At 41.5% G+C, this 17,566-nt stretch overlaps 1 protein-coding gene across 4 annotated transcripts in view; it reads right to left on the bottom strand.

Moving 5' to 3' along the window:
• Window positions 1–17,566, bottom strand: part of ccdc178 (coiled-coil domain containing 178) — a 399,216-nt gene that overhangs the window by 264,310 nt on the left and 117,340 nt on the right. For all 4 annotated transcript variants that reach the window (XM_043688275.2, XM_043688277.2, XM_087986447.1 and 1 more), the window contains 4 exons: window positions 17,181–17,317; window positions 16,924–17,107; window positions 9,120–9,182; window positions 5,524–5,685 (listed from right to left, as the gene is read on the bottom strand). In XM_043688275.2, coding sequence (XP_043544210.2) covers window positions 5,524–5,685; window positions 9,120–9,182; window positions 16,924–17,107; window positions 17,181–17,317 — 546 coding nt within the window. The remainder of the gene's footprint in view (window positions 1–5,523; window positions 5,686–9,119; window positions 9,183–16,923; window positions 17,108–17,180; window positions 17,318–17,566) is intronic.

The raw sequence follows: 17,566 nt of genomic DNA, 5'->3' as shown, positions 1-17,566 counted from the left end.
AAGCTGTTAAATTTAAATAAGGAAAATTATGAAAGCATGAGGCACAAGTTGGCTGAGCTGGATTGGGAAAATATTTTTAAAAACTCAACTGTACATTGGTAATGATAGTCTTTATAGAACTATGTATCTATAATCTCTTTGTTTACCTACCCATTTCATATATCTCTCTCTGGACTCTGTCTCCACTTATTCATTCCACCCCTGATGAAAGGTCATCGGACTGGAAATATTAACTCTGCTTTCTGTCCATAGTTCTGCTGAGAGTTTCCAGCAATTTGTTTTTGTGTATTGAACTAACACATATCTTACACAGTGTCCAACCATCCTCAAGGTGCAAAATCTCACAGCCAACCACAGCTGACAAAGAAAATTAAAGATTGCAAAAAGCGACTATGACGTAACCAGAAATTGTAATAAAACTGAGAATGAAGAAGTTTTTACAATCCAGTAAAAGAGGACCAGGAAACTAGTAAGGAATGAAGAATAGAATAAGAATGCAATCTAGCAATAAAACATAAAATGGATGAAAAGGCTTCTATGGGAATCTATAAGGTAAACCTTTGGTTAAGAATAATGTGGGCCCAAATGAGAGTCAAGAGAATTTAAAATGGGGAAAAGAGAAATAGTAGAAAAGCTAAATGATTACTGTGGTGCCTGTTTTCAGCTAAGGAAAATGCTAAAAAATCTCCCAGAATCAGAGATTCAAATGGCTTGTGAGAACATGGAGTTGAAAGAAATTGATATTATTCTGAAGGTTATACTGGAGACATTAATGGAGCTGAAAGCTGATAAATGTTTGGTTCTGATAGTGTAAATCCAGAGTTTCAAAGGAGGTGGCCAGAGATGTAGTTGATATACTGGTGATTGTCTTCCAAAATTTGATACTGTAATGGTTACTGCACAAAAGAAATTTGCAAATGGAGAGTGTGTGGGCATATTGGACCTGTATTCTCTAGAGTTTTGAAGAATGAGAGGTTATCTCATTGAAACCTATGAAACACCTCAAGGAACAGACTGGGTAGAAATAGGTACAATGTTTCCCCAGTTGTGGAGTTTAGAACTGGGGGCACAATTTTAAAATAAGGGTGATGTCATTTAGGATTAAGATGAGAATCTATTTTATTCAGTGAGCTGTGAATCTTTTCTACCTCAGTGGCCTGTGAAAGCTCAGTCATTAACTATGCTTAAAGTAGAGGTTGATAGATTTCTGATTACCAATGGCTTAAAGGATTATGGGAATAGTGTGGGTAAATGGCACTGAAGCTTTCCAATAGCCATAATCATGCTGTATGGCAGACCAGACCTGACAGGCTGAATGGCCTACTGCTGTTTCAATGTTCCAAATGACAGCTGTCAACTGCAGCAAATTGAAATCAGATGAACGTGCAGTTGATCAACCTCAAATATCTTTCTTTGCACATAAGAATCTATGAGTGAATCTGCTCCTCCTCCTCTGAGAAAGTGTCATATATTAAGCTACTTCTTTTCTAGCTCTCCAAGCAGTCCGTGAGTTACAAACAGTATCCAGTTCCCCAAGTGCAAGGATGCGAACGGATGCATGCATACAAGAAAACAACCAGTAAAAGGGGATAATGGAGGGGTTTGCAGTGGGGGATATGGTGAACAGCTGAGGAATATAGATTAATCATGGTCAGGACTCCTATGTTACCCCATCCTCATCATCCTGTTCTTCACTATGACTGTCATAGTACTTAAGGGAGAAGGAATTATACTATCAAAGTACAATTAGAGTGACACAAGAAATTTTCATGTAAATGTCTCCCAGTTTAAATTGACCATAACTAATTTTCATTTAGTGTGATATGTAACAAATGAAATGTTTAGGTCCATAGATGGATGCTCGAAGCAAGCCCTGTAAACGTACATAAAAATAGATCTAATTGCAATGATGCAAACATTCATAGCTGCAGTGGTATCAAAGGCAGTCAGCTTTGTGACAATGAATAAATTCTTCACTTTATCTCAAAATAGTATCGATATCTTACAAGTAACAATTTACAACACATTGTCTCCTAAGAGTTCCTAAAAAAATATTTAAAGAACACAAGATTTTGATGGCCTATTGGTTGAATGGTATAAAACTTATTTCTAGATATTTTCCTAATCAATCTGCTCCTGGATATTATTTCACACTTTTGGAGAAGGTGGGACTTGAACCTGGGCTTCCTGGTTCAGAGGTAGGGATATTATCATTACACAGTTAGAGCCTTAAGACTTAATTTTAAACTTTGATATATAATTCTGTACACCTTGCTATATTAAAGTTAGTGTTAGTACTAATTACACATTTGTATCATTGAACATTTATTCACTATACATGTCAAAATCTTCCAATGTTGCATAAACATGACAATTTAGAAGTAATAACAACATTTAACATTTGCACACTTTATTTAAAATACCATAATTACTCTTGGTTGCCAAACAGTTCTTCTGCCACTTTTAAGACTGTTAAATACACAAGACTGCACTATGACATTTGACTTTTACCACACCTACCACAGCTGAAAGTGACTAAAGATATTAACATTGCCACAACATCTTTCACTGCCATCAAATAATTAGTTTAAAATCACATGTTCTGAACATTATATTTTCAGTTCTGTATATTAATACAGGAGTTCTATCTATAAAGATATTGCCAGAACATTTCTTGACTCAAGGAAAATAAAAATCAACATCAATTCCTGCTTGGCAGACTACCCTGCATTTCAGGGGTTCCCAAACTGTGTTTGGTGCCAAGAGCTCCCTTTCTGCCAAGGTATCAGCTCTAGGCCTGATGAAATACATTTCCATCTTTTGCTGAAGTTTGGTGGGCATAACCTAATGAAATCAGCTGTGAGGCCTGATTGCTGTACCCAACAGAACCTGAAAACTGGTAAGGGAGAAAAAAATGTTACTGTCAGTTTTCTGGTCATTCCCTGGCCACCCCACATCTCTCACATCATGCTGCTCTACTCAACCTCCAGTTCTCACACTCTTACCACCTCCCAGCTCTACTTCCTCACCATAGCTCTCACAACTTTACTCTTCCCCCCATCCTCCACAGTTCTTCTCCCCTCCCACTTCTCTCACATTCTTATTTCCATAGTCACAACTATGTAAATCCAACCCATCAGCTCTCACATCATTACCACTCCAACTCACCGCTTTCATAGCCCTCCACCTCCTCCGCACAACTCTCAAATGTCATATACCAGGTTTGCCCAAGAAGCAACTGCTGAGTTGTACTATGCAGTGCACTAAGCCTTTGTCCAAAATAATCATCAGTGTAACTGTAAGTCCTCCAATTAAAGCTATTTCGCTTCTGTGTTTCCTACTTAGAGGCTCATTATTTAACATATCAGCAGCAAATGTAATAGAGGAACAGTCAGTGATTCACTAAGCCTGAGGCCCAGAGCTCTGTCGCAGGGTCTGCTGGTCAGGGACGGTAGACGCTAACATAGGGAGGAGGGAAATGCAAGGTGAACCATGGGAGCTGGTCTGTCATGCTGAAGAAGGGGTATGAGAGACAGGATGTCATGATGAGGTAAAGGTAATCTGGAAATCTAAAATAAACACAGAAAATGCTGGAGAAACTCTGCAGGTCATCAGAATTCAACGTTCTTCAGAAGAGTTATATCAGCTTTAAATTGACCACAAGCTTCTAGTTACCTGCCACTTCAACACATCTGTGTTCCCATGCCAACATTTCTATCTCAGACCTGCTGCAGTGCTCCAACAAGGCTCAGCATGAGCTAAAAGAACAGCTTCACATTTTCCACTTGGGGACCTTGCAACCTTCAAGACTGAATATTAAGTTCAATAATTTTAGAACCTGAGCACCTTCTTCCATGTCCTTTACCCATCCTATACCCCAGGTCGTGTCATGATATAAATGCTTTCAGCACAGTCAGCCCACTTTCATATACTTATGGCTCCCAATAACAGTTCTTCATTTGTGCTGGCTTACCATTATCCATCCATTTGTCTGCTTATCTTTCTCTCCTCTGGGCTTCATCTCCACCTATCGCTTTACTGCCCCACCTCTGCCCCTACTACCTTTCATCATTTGTAAAGAAGGGTCTCTGGATCCAAAACATTAACTCTGCATTCTCTCCATAGATATTACTAGGCCTACTGAGTTTTTCCAGCTTTATTTGTGTTTGTGCCTTGCTGGGGTAACAGAATGAAAGTCAGGCCTGTGGCCTAGCAAAGTAAATTTAGCAGTTGCTCAAGAGCTTTTATTTCCCAGGCTCTGAGGGATGCCTACATCATCTGAGCAGCACTTGGGAGTCTTGTCTTTCTCTCTCTCTAGCTTTTTCCTAACCAAGAAGGTTTGATTAGTTAGCCATCAGATTAGCTTATTTTTTTAAAATGATAGATTTATTAAATTTGAATTTCACTATTTGTCAATTTGGAATTCAAACACATGCCCTGAGACTATCAGCCTGACTCTCTTGGTTATTAGTCAATGTCACTGTCACAACATCTGCACCTTCCCCCTCCTCTGATGCTTGGCACGTTTAATGATCATTCTTATTAATTACTCATTCAAATGATCAATTTATTGCTTTGCAATTTTTTTTCATGTAATTCATCCTTATTGTTGTGGTAGTCCTGATCTTCTGGCTGAGTGAGAGAGAAATATTAACATGTAGTTGCCAGCTTGCAAAAAGGTTAAACACCCTGCCCTACACGTCCCTTCTGCCATAGTTGTCACAGTTCTACACATCCCTATAGCTCTCACAGCTCTTGTGACTCCAGATACTCATAATTTTACCACCCACTCCACTGACAACTACAGCTCTCACAATTCTACAATCCCACCCCCACAACTCTTATACCTCTGTCCCACCCTCACAGCTCTACACCAACAGCTCTCACAGGTCTACACCAACCTCTGTGATAGATATCACAGCTTTTTCACACCCTCACATTTCTATGCTATGCTGTCACACCTTTATCACTACAGCTGAACACACCCAAACATCCCCCATCCCCACCATCACCACCATAGCTCTCACACATCTATCCACCTTCAGCTTTCACAAATTTACACTCTCACCACAGATGTATCTGCCTCCCAGAGCACTCATGGCTCCGCTCCACCCCACCCTGCCATATCTCCCACACCGCCCCACAGTTTTCACACCTCTGAGCCAACAGCTTTCATTCTGGGATCACATCAACATTTCAGAGTCAAAATGGAGTCAAGGTGGGAAAAGGTATGAGATATATTGCTCCAGATATATTTACTACATACAGTATGATCAATATAATACAATTTGGCACTAAAACTGTTTTGATTTCCTTTCAATAGAAAACTTGCTTGTGTGAAGATATCTGAAGATAAAAGATCTGAAATCACTGAATTCTGAGACCTTTAGGAGATTCATATGGAAAGAATCAAAACCAATCAGTCAATTTTATGAAGCTATAAAATGATTAATATTATGAATTCAATGAAATATTTACCCCCTCTACAGGGCAAATTATCTTAAAGTTCTTCAAGAAACTTACTTCATTTTGGGCCTTGTGTATGGCTTCAAGTTCTTTAAACTTGGCTTCAATACTTTCAACAATCTTCTCAGCTTGTGTAACCTTTTTTAAAACACTTTCCTTCTTCTTTTCAGCACCCTCCTTAATACGATTTAGTTCATCAGCCTCTGCTTTAGCCTTGACCTATGTTTGGACAACAGTAGTATAATACAATTATATCTACAAACATCTGAGAAATAGGTATTCGTTTAAAAGACTATTTTCAATATTAATCCTTTATACATAAATCAGTTTGGTGAGTGATTTCAGATACATCACAGCAAATCAGTTGGATTTTATGTATGCTCCCACTCCATTGGTGTGTTGGGAAGTAAGGTGGGGACAGCTTGTAAAATGCGGTGTGTGACCCTCCCATGACCTTTCTGCCAATTCTTCCTTTTTACATGGAAAGGGAAGGTGCAGGCAACCTATACTTCCTTTGGTCTATTGAGACCAATGGCCATGTAAGTACCTTATTCCAACTCTGCCACTATTTTACTCTTTTCCAACTGCTGCCGAGTCATTAATCGCCTCAACCTATCTACCCCCTCCCCCACTCTAACCTCTCACCCTCAACGCGCAGCCCTCCACTCCCTCTGCTCCAATCACAACCTCACCATCAAACCAGCGGATAAAGGGGATGCAGTGGCAGTTCGGCACACTGACCTCTACACCGCTGAAGCCAGGCACCAACTCGAAGACAATTCCTCCTACCGCCCCCTCGACCATGCACTCACCCCCCTCCCATCACCAAACCATCATCTCCCAGACCATACACAACCTCATCACCTCAGGAGATCTCCCACCCACAGCTTCCAACCTCATACTCCGGGAACTCCGCACCGCCCGATTCTACCTCCTTCCCAAGATCCACAAGCCTGGCCATCCTGGCCGACCCACTGTCTCAGCATGCTCCTGCTCCACCGAACTCATCCCTCTCTACCTACCTTGATACTGTCCTATCCCCCGAGACCAGGAACTCCCCACATATGTTCGAGACACCACCCATGCCCTCCACCTCCTCCAAGACTTCTGTTTCCCCGGCCCCCAATGCCTCATCTTCACCAGGGACATCCAATCCCTCTACATCTCCAACGACATGACCAGGGCCCACATGCCCTCTGTTTCTTCCTTTCCTGATGCCCCAACAATACCCTTCCACTGACACTCTCATTTGTTTGGCTGAACTGATCCTCACCTTTAACAATTTCTCCCTCGAATCCTCCCACTTCCTCCAGACCAAAGGCGTAGCCATGGGTCCCAGCTATGCCTGTCTCTGTCGACTACGTAGAACAGTCCATCTTCCGTAGTTACACCGGCACCACTCCCCACCTCTTCCTCCGCTACATTGATGACTGCATCGGCGCCACCTTGTGCTCCCGCGAGGAGGTTGAGCAGTTCATCAACTTCACCAACACAATCCACCCCGACCTTAAATTCACCTGGACCATCTGTGACCCTCCCTCCCCTTCGTGGACCTCTCCATCTCCATCAATGATGACACTGACATTTTTTACAAACCCACCGATTCTCACAGCTACCTGGATTACACCTCTTCCCACCCTACCTCCTGCAAAAATGCCATCCCGTATTCCCAATTGCTCCATCTCTGCCGTATCTACTCCCAGGAGGACCAGTTCCACCACAGAACATACCGGATGGCCTCCTTCTTTAAAGATGCCAATTCCCCTTCCCATGTGGTTGAAGATGCCCTCCAACGCATCTCAGCCAAATTCCGCATCTCCGCCTTCAAACCCCACCCCTCCAACCGTAACAAGGACAGAACCTCCCTGGTCCTCAACTTCCACCCTACCAACCTTCGCATAAACCAAATCAACATTTCCGCCACCTCCAAACGGACCCCACCACCAGGGATATATTTCCCTACCCACCCCTTTCCACTTTCCGCAAAGACTGTTCCCTCTGTGACTACCTGGTCGGTTCCACACCCCCCCCCCCCCAACAACCCACCCTCCCGTCCTGGCACCTTCCCCTGCCACCGCAGGAATTGCAAAACCTGCGCCTACACATCCTTCCTCACCTCCATCCAAGGCCCAAAGGAGCCTTCCACATCCACCAAAGTTTCACCTGCACATCCACTAATGTCATTTGTTGTATCCATTGCTCCCGATGGGGAGACTGGATGCCTTCTCGCATAGCACTTTAGGGAACATCTCTGGGACACCCGCACCAATCAAACCCATCACCCCGTGGCCCAACATTTCAACTCCCCCTCCCACTCTGCCGTGGACATGCATATCGTGGGCCTCCTCCACCGCCGCTCTCTTACCACCCGATGCCTCATCTTCTGCCTTGGAACACTTCAACCCCAGGGCATCAATGTGGACTTCACCAGGTTCCTCATTTCCCCTCCCCCCACCTTACCCCAGATCCAACCTTCCAGCTCAGTACCATCCTCATGATCTGCCCTACCTGCCAATCTCCCTTCCCAACTATCCGCTCCACCCTCCCCTCTGACCTATCATCTTCATCCCCACCCCCATTGTACTCTTTGCCACCCCCCCTCCCACTTATCTCTCCACGCTGGAGGCACCCTGCCTTTAGTCCTGATGAAGGGCTTTTGCCCGAAACGACAATTTTCCTACTTCTCGGATGCTGCCTGACCTGCTGTGCTTCTCCAGCACCACTCTAATCTAGACCCCCACTATTTTACTCTTGGCAAGTGGAGGCCTATTACAGGTGGACAGCCTAACAACTGTCACTGCATTGGGGCATTCCATCACACAGAAACACACACACACTCTCTCTAACCCCTTTAGAAGGGGTGTCAGACCTGACTGGGGTGTCAGACCTGACTCTACACCACCCCTCATGTCAGTCTGGGGTCTGCCAGACCTCACCAATATCACGCGGAACAGGGTTGTCCAATTCTTTTTGCAAGTTGACAACTACATTTCAATATTTCTCTCTCTCACTCAGCCAGAAGATCAGGACTGCCACAACAGTAAAGATGACTTACAGGGAAAAAAAAATGCACAACTCTGTAACCTTCTCTCATTCAGGGCTGCCTGTGGTCCCAACAATAGCCAATGCCTGAATGTACAGCTGCTGCAAACTACAGAATTGTTGGCAGCTTTCTGGGCGGGACTCTCTGCAAGATGAGTGCAGAAGTCTAACCATGAGCCAGTCAGCACTGGTCCCAGCATAAAATGGCCGCAGGGCCACCTGCATTTTAGTAAGCAGGTTTCTGACTGACCTTTAGTCAGGGCAGGGAAAGGGAGCAGGGAATGTGGTAACTGGTGACATTCTGCCTTCGAATAAACACATAGAAATGCCAATAATTTTAATACAGATTGCATTATGATAGAAATGTTAACCAGCTCTAAGAACTAGACATAAAGCTTATCTTTTATCTTGGCTGCAGCACAACTGCATAACTTCAGGCAAAAAGCAAGTTTGATAAGTAGAAATTCCTTATTATTAATGCTTTAAGATATTAGCAAAAGTTTGGTACGACATTTCGTCACAGAATTCCATCTGGCCCGAGTTCAGACTTCCTGGTTTTGTACCTTCAATGTAGTCAACAACAGTGTCTTATGCAGACTTCAGTCCTTTACCTGAAGTTTTGAGCGCAGTACCATTGCCTCTTTGATTTTTTTCTTTAATTTTTCAATCTCAACCTATTGGTGAAAACAAAAGCAAGTTTCAAAATGTATTGTAAATGGTATTGCACAATTGCAGGGCCAGGAACAAAAATCATTCCTTTGTTGCTCCTGGCCTGCAGCCCCTGCCCCTAATCTCAGGATAGTGGACCCACCCTGACTTCCACAAGCACAGCAGTCCTGCCACACGCCCCTACACCGCAACCCTTCACCCCCACTCCTCACAAACCAAACACAGCAGTACTGCTCCCTTTAGCTGAGCACGGTGTACTAGAGTATCAAGACCTGATATATTGCTATCTTAAGTTCTGTCCTGGACTCTGTACAAATGAAATGGATTTCCATAGCTTACACTCTCAGGGCCACCAGCACTCACTCCAATAATGCCATTGCGCACAGCTCTCACCAAAACGCATGGACTGCAACTATCACTACTTCATACAATAGGCCCACTCAATGGCTCTCACTAACTTTATCCTCCACACTACTAACTCTACTTTCCCTCTGCACTTCCTACTCACATACTCTGAATGCCTCTCCAATTCTCCTGCCCTTGTGTCATCACGAGTGCATCTACTGTTCACTTCCATCATGCTCAATCCCTTTCTTTGTCTCAAAAAGATCTCTCACAACCAGGTTGAGGTGGCCAAGACAGGCCACAGGGTGGTGCACTGTAAGTTTCTCACTCCATATGATGAAAAAATGCTGGAGTTATCCAGAGAAAAGGGCTTATGTGGGACACTATGACCTCCATAAGGAGCCAGCTAAATGAATTTCATTGCACTGGTGTGCTGCTTTCCCATTAAAACGAGTGCTAAATCATACTTATTCTGAACTACTTTTAACCTCTTTTTCACAAATGATTCCTTCCCTCTCTTCTGTTCTGCAGTGACCTATAGCAAGCAGGAGGTGAATACCATTAATGCCCACCTCAATTTCCCTCTTTGTGGAAGAAATTAGTCAGCCGTCAGAGGATGCACCAGCAAACAATTGCCTGTACTCTCCACCAGCTCAGAGACTTTCATCTCAGACTTTCTAGATTAGATGTGCTCTAATCTGGTGAACACATCACTGACACATCTCCACAGCTAGCTGACAAAGAGACACCTTAGGTCATTGCCTCAGAGGAATGCTGGAAATAAGGCACACAAGATTGAAGAATAGAGCTGTTTACAACCACCAATGTAACCTAGGGCTAGCACACTCAAGCATCTGTCAGATATGTGCACAGACCTGCACCAAAACCAGCTTACTTTTCCTCGCAGCAGGTTTCTATTCTATTCTAAAAGATTTTATCTGACCCCTCCAGCTCAAACAAGGCTCTAGAACAATGTATTACATGCTCCTGCAAATCAATATCCTAATCCTCAGAGAATTGCTCTTGATTTTCAATTCATCTGCATCCATGACATTCCCCCTTTGTTGGTTCCGGTTATGAACGGTACAACATGTCACAATGAATCTTCGATAGCCTTGGTCAAAAAAAAAGGAAGCATTCATAAGTGGGAGGATGGGAACTTATGAAGCCCTTTAAATATATAAGGAAAGTAGGAAAGAGCTTGAACAATGTATTAGAAGGGCCAAAAGGGGTCATGAAAAGTCATTAGTAAACAGGATTAAAGAGAATCCCAAGGCTTTTTATACATATATAAAAAGCAAGAAGGAAGCCAGGGAAAGGACTGACCCACTCAAGGACAAGGGAACCTATGTGTGGAGGCAGAAGAGGTAGGTAGGTGAGGTCCTAAATGAATGATTTGTGTCGGTATTCACCAAAGAGAGAGAATTGGTGGAGAATGAAATCAGGGAAGGGAGTGTCGAATATTGAAGCCAAGTTGCTATTAAAAACGAAGAGGTGTGTGTCTTAAAATATATTAAGGCAGATAAGTCCCCGGGTCCTGTCCCAGAATATCAAAGATGGCAAGAAAACAAATTGCTGGAGCACTGACAGACGTTTTTGCATCTTCTTTAGTCACAGGTGAGGTACCAGAGGACTGGAGAATAGCCAAAGTTGTCCCATTGTATAAGAAGGGTAGCAGGGATAGTCCAGGAAATTACAGGCCTGAGAGCCTCACATTGGGTATAAGGACATTATTGGAAAAGATTTTCAGGGTCAAAATCTAAATGCATTTTGAAGCAAATAGACTTATTAGCGATAGGCGGCGAGGGCAGTCATGCCTCACGTACTTGATTGAGCTTTTTGAGGTAATGAAGATGATTGGCAGCATGGTGGCTCAATGGTTAGCACTGCTGTCTCACAGCGCCAGCTTCGGGTGACTGTCTGTGTGGAGTTTGCACATTCTCCCCAAGTCTGCATGGTTTTCTTCTGGGTGCTCCAGTTTTCTCCCACAGTCCAAAAATGTGCAGGTTAGGTGAACAGGCCATGCTAAATTGCCCATATAGTGTTCAGGGATGTGTAGGTTAGGTGCATTTGTCAGGGGAAATGTAATAGGTAACGAAATAGGTCTGGATGGGATTCTTTTCGGAAGGTCGGTGTGGACTTGTTGGGTGCAATTGCCTGTTTCTACACTGTAGGAATTCTATGAATGATTGGTGAGAGAAAAGTGGTTGATGTCTACATGGACTTTAGTACAGCCTTTGACAAGGTCCCTCATGGCAGACTGGTTCAAAAGGTAAATTACATGGTATTGGGGTGCGCTGGCAAGATGGATACAGAACTGGTTTAGTCATAAGAAACCGAGGATAGCAGTGGAAGATTGCTTTTAGGAATGGAGGGTTGTGACAAGTGATGTTCCATAGGGAACAGTGCTGGGACCTCTGCTGGTCATGGTCTACATAAATGATTTGAAGGAAAAAGTATTGGTCTAATTAGTAAGTTTGCAGACGATACAAAGATTTGTGGAGTTGCGGATAGCGAAAGAGGATTGTCAGATTAGTTGGAGACATGGGCAGAAAAATGGCAGATGGCAGTTAATCTGGACAAATGTGAGGTGATGTATTTTGGAAGGCAGAAATTACACAGTGAATGGCAGAACCATTAGAAGTATTGATATGCAGAGAGATCTGGGTGTTCAGGTCCACAGATCAAGGAAAGTGGCAGCGCAGGTAGATAAGGTAGTAAAAAAGGCCTATAGTATGCCTGCCTTCATTGAAAGTGACATTGAGTATAATGACAGATGAGTTACGCTGCAGCTTTATACAAGTTTAATAGGCCACACTTGGAGTATTGTATACATTTCTGGTCACATTACCAGAAGGATATGGGTGCTTTGGAGAGGGTACAGAAAAAGTTTATCAGGATGTTGGCTGGTATAGGGGATTTTGTGTAAAGGTATCACATTGTCAGTTCTTCAGTCCACTGAGACTTCTCTGTCTATTATGAACAATTCAAGGAACATGTTGTTAGATTTAATCAGCCAATGGCTCAAACAGCCCATGCACCTGACACCATACCAGGACAGATGTTCGTACATGTTTTTGCTCAAATATGTCTGAGACAGACAAAAATCAACAACAATCATTCTGGGTAGCAACTCAAAGTTTTTGTGACAATATTATGGCTTTAAAAGGTGTATTTTATCCTTGGTTTTATGAAGCGAGGTTGAGACAGAGGTGCCAACCGGCTGATTCAAGCCAATAAAGTAAACAGATTATGAGACCTTGGGGTTTTTTTAAAAAGTTGGAACAATAGAAGCAGTCTGAAAGAGTGGGGTCAAGCTCCCATAAAAATCAGGATTTTAATTTAACTTTCTGTAGTTGTTGGAGTTTGGAAGCTGCTATACATCTCTCCCTGATACAGCAAAACACCTGAGATCTCTTTCTCTCTCAGAATTTTCTCTCAATGTTCTTTCCTCCTGGACTAGAGAACTGTATGTGAGACAATCTATTTCACTGAATTTGCCTTTGCCAACTGTGTGTCTATGGGATATTACTATATTGGAACAGTTGCTGTTTAGTTTTCCAATAGGGTTGTTATTCCAATTTTTCTTTATTTTCTTTGTATTTTAACTATAGTTTGAGAATAAAATGTGCTTTGCTTCAAGCCTGATGGTTTGACCAATCGAATTACATCCAGAACATGTCTTATACTTGCCTTTAAAAATTAGAAAAGGTTAGGGTCTGGGCTATGTTCTTCAAATATTTTGGGGTTTAGTGTGGTCCTTAACACTTTGAAATCTCTACAAGCCAAGACTAAACTGACCCTTCACCATATTGATGCATTACAATATGCCAAAAACTGTCTCATTTTGATCTACACTGCAAGTGAAAACCAGACATCTTTCAATCTCTGTACAGAATAGGATTTGTTTCCCACGCTGCCCCAGACAAGTACATAAATATCCAGGTATTATTACTGATGGAAAACTTTAGAATTTGTTGAACACTTTCCATATCTCAGCAACAGCCTATTGAAAATGTTACTAAACAGGAGATCCAGCTCAGAATCATATGCCAGTTGTGATGAAAGGTGTATGATTTCAATATGTAAATTTACAGTAAATTTATTCTGAGTGTCAGTCATCAGGTTATTGCTGAATAAGTGAGATTTAATAGCACTGTCGACTATCACTTTCATCATTTTGCTGATGATCAAGAGCTTTCTGATAGGGCATATCTGGTCATGTTAGATTTCTCCTTCTTTTGTGAAGAGGCAATTTTCTGCATTTCTGGGTAGAGAATGATAATGTAGCTGGACTAGAACAGTTGTCTCAGTCACAGCAAGTTCTGGAATTCAAGTCTTCAGTACTATTGCTGGAATGTCATTAGGGCCTTTAGCCCCTCATTATCCAGTACCTTCAGCCACTTCATGTTGTCACATTAATAAAGTGAATGAATTTGCTGAGGACTGGTATCTGTGATGCTGAGAACCTTAAGAGGAGGCCAACTCGGATCATCCACTCAGCACTTCTGCCTGTAGATAGATACAAATGTTTTGTATATTTACACAGTAGATACCACAAATACATTCCAACACCTTATTCAAAACCGCATTAATGGCCTGCATTCTGTGAATGTCATTTTGGAATCAAAATAGCATCTGTAGTCTCAAACAATTGGTGCTAGGGGCCAAAGTTTGTAGTCTGTCTTCAATGTAAGGCAACTGTAAATGAAACAGAAAAAGCAAACTGTGACCAGCACCACAAAAATGTGGAAAAACACCAAGGGCTATACAGACCCAACTCTTGTTGCTGAAAAACTCTTTGTTATAATAGATTCCTCCAAATCCAATTCGTCATAATAGGTCATATAACTTATATTAAAGTGATGCACAAAAAAGTGTTTTAATAATGCTTTTAAGAAAAGTATTTACCCACAGTTAAATAAGAGTTGGTCTTACCAGTCACTTGGTCTATCTTAACTTGCACATCTTTGGATTGTGGGACAAAACCGGAGCACCTGGAAAAAACCCATGCAGACATGGGGAGAATGTAGAAACTCTCCAGAAGCAATTGCCCAAGGGTGGAGTCGAATATGGGCCTCTGGTGCTGTGAGTCAGCAGTGCTAACCACTGAGGCATTGCACCGCCTGGTACAGCATGCTGCCTGGCATGTTCTGGGCAGTAATGCTCAACATTGAATTTCCCACTGTGTCAATTGAGACCTTGAATTGGTCAATTAGTAACCACTTAATCCTGTTAAGATTGCAAGTATTTCAACTTCAGGTGGGACGAGAGAGTTGATATACCCACTGGCAGCTGTAAGGAGGTGGTCCCTCAATCTCCACTTATTTGTGCAAGACCAGGATCAGGATGCTGCAACTCAGTTCCTGTTCTTAATTCTGATGCCATGTCCTCTTTCCTTACCTCCCCACCCTCGAAACTCTCCAAACAACATACATATTTCCCAGCAATGATCTTGCATCTGGCAGTCCAGGAGGCAGTGTCTCACTCACAGACCTGGCCTCCCTCTAATTGGTTGGCAGCTTCAGGCAGATCAGACTTCTGCACCCAACTCCATCAACAGCCCAATCATCTGTCTGGTTTGCACAAGATCTGCAGGCTTTCTTACCTCCTTAAATCATAGATTTCCTGTTGAAAACTCTCCTACTTTAGTCTGAAAGTGGGAAAATCTGGCCTGTGAAGTTCTGGCTTCCCTTAGTGCTCCTTCATTTTCTCACAATTTCTTGATGAGAAAGCTTACCCACTCACAAATGCATGATTACTAGTAAAACTAAGCTCCTGTATCCAGCTCACATCAAGGTAACGCTGTCTCCTGCTCAATTATTTCATCAATCCTCCTGCAAAGTCAGTACAAGCCTAACTTAAATGAATGGCAGATTCAATCCTTAACCATCAGCTTCTAATTATTCATCTATTAATTCTACGAAGTAATATAATAATTTTCTTCCTTAGTTTTATTAGAGACCATTTTGAGTTAAATAAATACTGGTTAATGCAGTCCACATGTAACATTTCAAATATCATATTTTCTTTCTCTAATCCAATGATGTTTTTGATCCGAGAGTTTTTTTAAATACCATGTTGTAATGATACTAATTTAAATAAATAATAACAACAACAAACTGAAAAGCTCAAATGTTAAAAACTGAAGGCAAACATAACATGAACTATCTCCTGGATTGTGATGCGATAGTATTATCTGCTTTAGCACTAATAGTGCAACAAAATAGAAAACATTTTGTCCCTTTGAAATGCTAAGGATTGCAAGCTTCATCAACTCCATGATGCCAATACACTTCAGGACCTTTCTTCCTATTCACTTTCCTCTAATTACATACCTCTTTCCAATTTCATCTTTTACCAGACTCAACATTGAGTTTAACAATTTCAAAGCATTACCAATGCTCCCATCTTCTCTAGCATCAAGTGCAAATAGTTTTTCTGCTGTTCATCAAATTATTTCTGCCTCTTATCCCATTGCAGACTTCTTTTATTCTTTTTTCTCCTCCCTCCTTCCTTGTACCTGTTACATCAGTAATATTTCTTAGTTCTGATGAAAGATTGCACACCTATTTCTTCATTGAAAAGGTTGCCCATGTTTTCAGCACCTACAGTATTTGCGATTTGTGGCAAAATGTGTTCAGTTTTTACTGACAATGACAAACCTGAATGATTGAGGGGATGCAAAGCAAAAGGAGTTTATCTTCTTACAAGGAAAGGGAAAAGTTGGACAGACTAATCCATGTTAAGTGACAAATCATATCACACCCAACCAAAGGGGCATGATCAAATAATTGATAACAGCCTAGTTACCACTTGAGCAATGCTGAGATGCATTCTGGCTGAATAAAGATGCATTATTATCTTGGAAAATTCACCAATGTAAATAAGAAGCTAACACCGCAGCAAGACTTATTGCAGGATCTCAATACCTGCTGGTCAGTATCTATATGCTGTAGACTTAAAAATTTCAATTTCTTAAAAAAATATATAAAAATTAGTTGAATTGTACAGTAGTACAATTAACAACTGATCTTTAAGTTTTACCATTGAACAAAATGTATAAGGTAAATTATCACAAATTGATTCAATTAAGTTGCAAATCTGCAGACTAAATAGAAAGTATTGTCAAACTGAGCTTTATCTCAATTGTCAACAAACTTTAAATTATTTAAACGATTCAAAAGCACGCTTGTAGCAGTGGTAGTGCCCTATCTCTGAGCCAGGGGGCCTGGGTTCAAGCTCTACCTGCTCTTTAAGTGTGTTATAACATTTCCGAACAGGTTGATTTAAAAATGCCTAAAATTATCAAAGACCAAATCATTGGATTATAAAAGATGTTTGCACTAATTCACTGAAACCAAAATGTACTCAGTTTTGGAAACAATATCAATCACTAACCTTTAATTGATCTTCCTGATCAACTGCTGACTTTGTTAGCATCGACAACTTTGCTTTCAATGCACTTTGAGTCCTCTCCACTTGGGAGAGCTGTTTCTTCACTGTGACTAGCTTGATATTATTCATCTTTAGAGCTTCCTGCATTTGCCGGATTTCTTTCTTCATTTTATTTCTTTCCTGCCGACTTTAACAGATATGCTTTTAATTAAACAAAAAAACTACTGATGGCTCAACAAAAATCAACTTATTTTACATACCTTTCTTTAATGTCATTGTTGAGGCTTTCAATATTCAATTCAAGTTCTCTGTTTGCTTTCTCCAAATACCTAAGTTCATGTAATGTTTTTTCAAGTTCTCTGTGTTGTTGTGACAATTCAATTTTGCCAAGTGTTATCTGTTTAAACATAAAATGAATAAAATCAAAGCATTCACCAGCAAGAAGCTCATTAAGTGAAAGTAATCCATTATTCAATGCACACATAAGTTACATGCAAAATAAAGTAAACATTTCTATACATGAAAAACCAAGCATTGATCTGGAGCATTTCAAATTTAACACACAAGTTGCTCAATTATCAATCTTCTCTTGGACAAACTGTTGAATCAGCTTGCCAGTCAAATAAACAGGGACAGGACATGGTCA

The sequence above is a fragment of the Chiloscyllium plagiosum genome, unplaced genomic scaffold, assembly GCF_037043375.1.
Source record: "Chiloscyllium plagiosum isolate Xiang-an unplaced genomic scaffold, Cpla_swu_hap1 HiC_scaffold_4, whole genome shotgun sequence".
Lineage (NCBI taxonomy): Eukaryota > Metazoa > Chordata > Chondrichthyes > Orectolobiformes > Hemiscylliidae > Chiloscyllium > Chiloscyllium plagiosum.
The sequence above is the reverse complement of the archived record's forward strand: the minus strand, read 5'-3'. Positions and strand labels throughout refer to the sequence as shown.